Source organism: Micropterus dolomieu, linkage group LG22 (genome assembly GCF_021292245.1).
Source record: "Micropterus dolomieu isolate WLL.071019.BEF.003 ecotype Adirondacks linkage group LG22, ASM2129224v1, whole genome shotgun sequence".
Taxonomy (NCBI): Eukaryota; Metazoa; Chordata; class Actinopteri; order Centrarchiformes; family Centrarchidae; genus Micropterus; species Micropterus dolomieu.
This window is the reverse complement of record NC_060171.1, coordinates 20,785,541-20,786,811: the sequence shown is the minus strand read 5'-3', so window position 1 is coordinate 20,786,811 and position 1,271 is coordinate 20,785,541. Positions and strand designations below refer to the sequence as shown.

Sequence of the window (1,271 nt, the reverse complement as noted above, 5' to 3'; positions counted from 1 at the left end):
GTCTCTCATCAGTAGTTTGACAGTGTTCTGCTTTGGTCTGTGGTGGTGCTCCATCAGGCCGTACATCATCGTGAAGAGGGGACAGCCGATGGTGAAAAACAAACACATAGAAGATCTGTCACAGGGCTACAGGTGAGGCTGATTTTTATATATATATATATATATATATATATATATATATATATATATATATATATATATATATATAATATCTGTATATGGCTATAGGTGAGGCTGATTTTTATATATATAAAAATTAAAAAATATATTTTATATATAACATGTCATTTACAATGTATCTTTTCTGAAACGCTCTTTTCTTGACGCCAGAACCTTTGAAGACTTTCTGCACGAAGGCCTGGTGGAGTACCTGGATGTCAATGAGGAGAATGACTGTCAGATCGCCCTTTATGAACACATGATTAATAAGTGAGTGGCACCTGATTCACCTGACATATTTAGAAAAAAGTGATTTGTAGATGCCATTCAACACTCTGGTGTCACTGCCTCTTTTATTTTTTTATTTCTGTAGAGACACAACACACTTGGAGATCGAGCCCTTCACGCTGCTCGGGGTGTGTGCTGGCCTCATTCCCTACCCCCACCACAACCAGTCGCCCAGGAACACATACCAGTGTGCTATGGGCAAGCAGGCCATGGGTAAGACTCAGCTGAGCAGGTAGCTTCAGTCAGCAGGCAGGTCAGGATGTCAAATCCTTTTTCAAACATCCTCCGCACAGCTGCGGCGTTTAGTTCTGCGCATGCATACAAACAAACACAGACTCTGACAGTAATTTAATCTTGCATCAGCTCTATTCTTAAGCCCCCTAAATCTGCTAGTTTAGAGTTTTATTTGCACAATTTAAATCACACAAAAGAACATTGGAATAACAAACACTATAGATACAAGCAGCCTGCTGGTTCGACTCCCCCAAAACTCTGCTCCTGCGCTACTTCTTGTCAGAATATGTGTGATTGAGTGTTTTTCTTATGTGTGCGTGTCACTGTGTGTGTATGCGCATGGACATCAAACATGGGGCGCTTGCGTAGGTTCTCTATTGTGCTCTGTGTATATGGAGGCCCTTTCCCTGCCAGTCAACCAGAGTGTCATTAGCAATTCATTGTGTCTGCTCTGGCTGTGCTCACAGGGTCAGTGTGCTCAGCTGCGAAAGACCACGGAGTGCACACCCGCAGCTCCTTGGTAACCAAAACTTCCCCAAACGGCCCTGCTAACATTCGTAAGACCCCCCCCCCCCCCACACACCCCCCAC

At 43.6% G+C, this 1,271-nt stretch overlaps 1 protein-coding gene across 1 annotated transcript in view; it reads left to right on the top strand.

Moving 5' to 3' along the window:
- polr3b (polymerase (RNA) III (DNA directed) polypeptide B) overlaps window positions 1-1,271 on the top strand; it is a 24,975-nt gene that overhangs the window by 14,943 nt on the left and 8,761 nt on the right. The window contains exons 18-19 of the mRNA XM_046038186.1: window positions 331-429; window positions 533-660. Coding sequence (XP_045894142.1) covers window positions 331-429; window positions 533-660 — 227 coding nt within the window. The remainder of the gene's footprint in view (window positions 1-330; window positions 430-532; window positions 661-1,271) is intronic.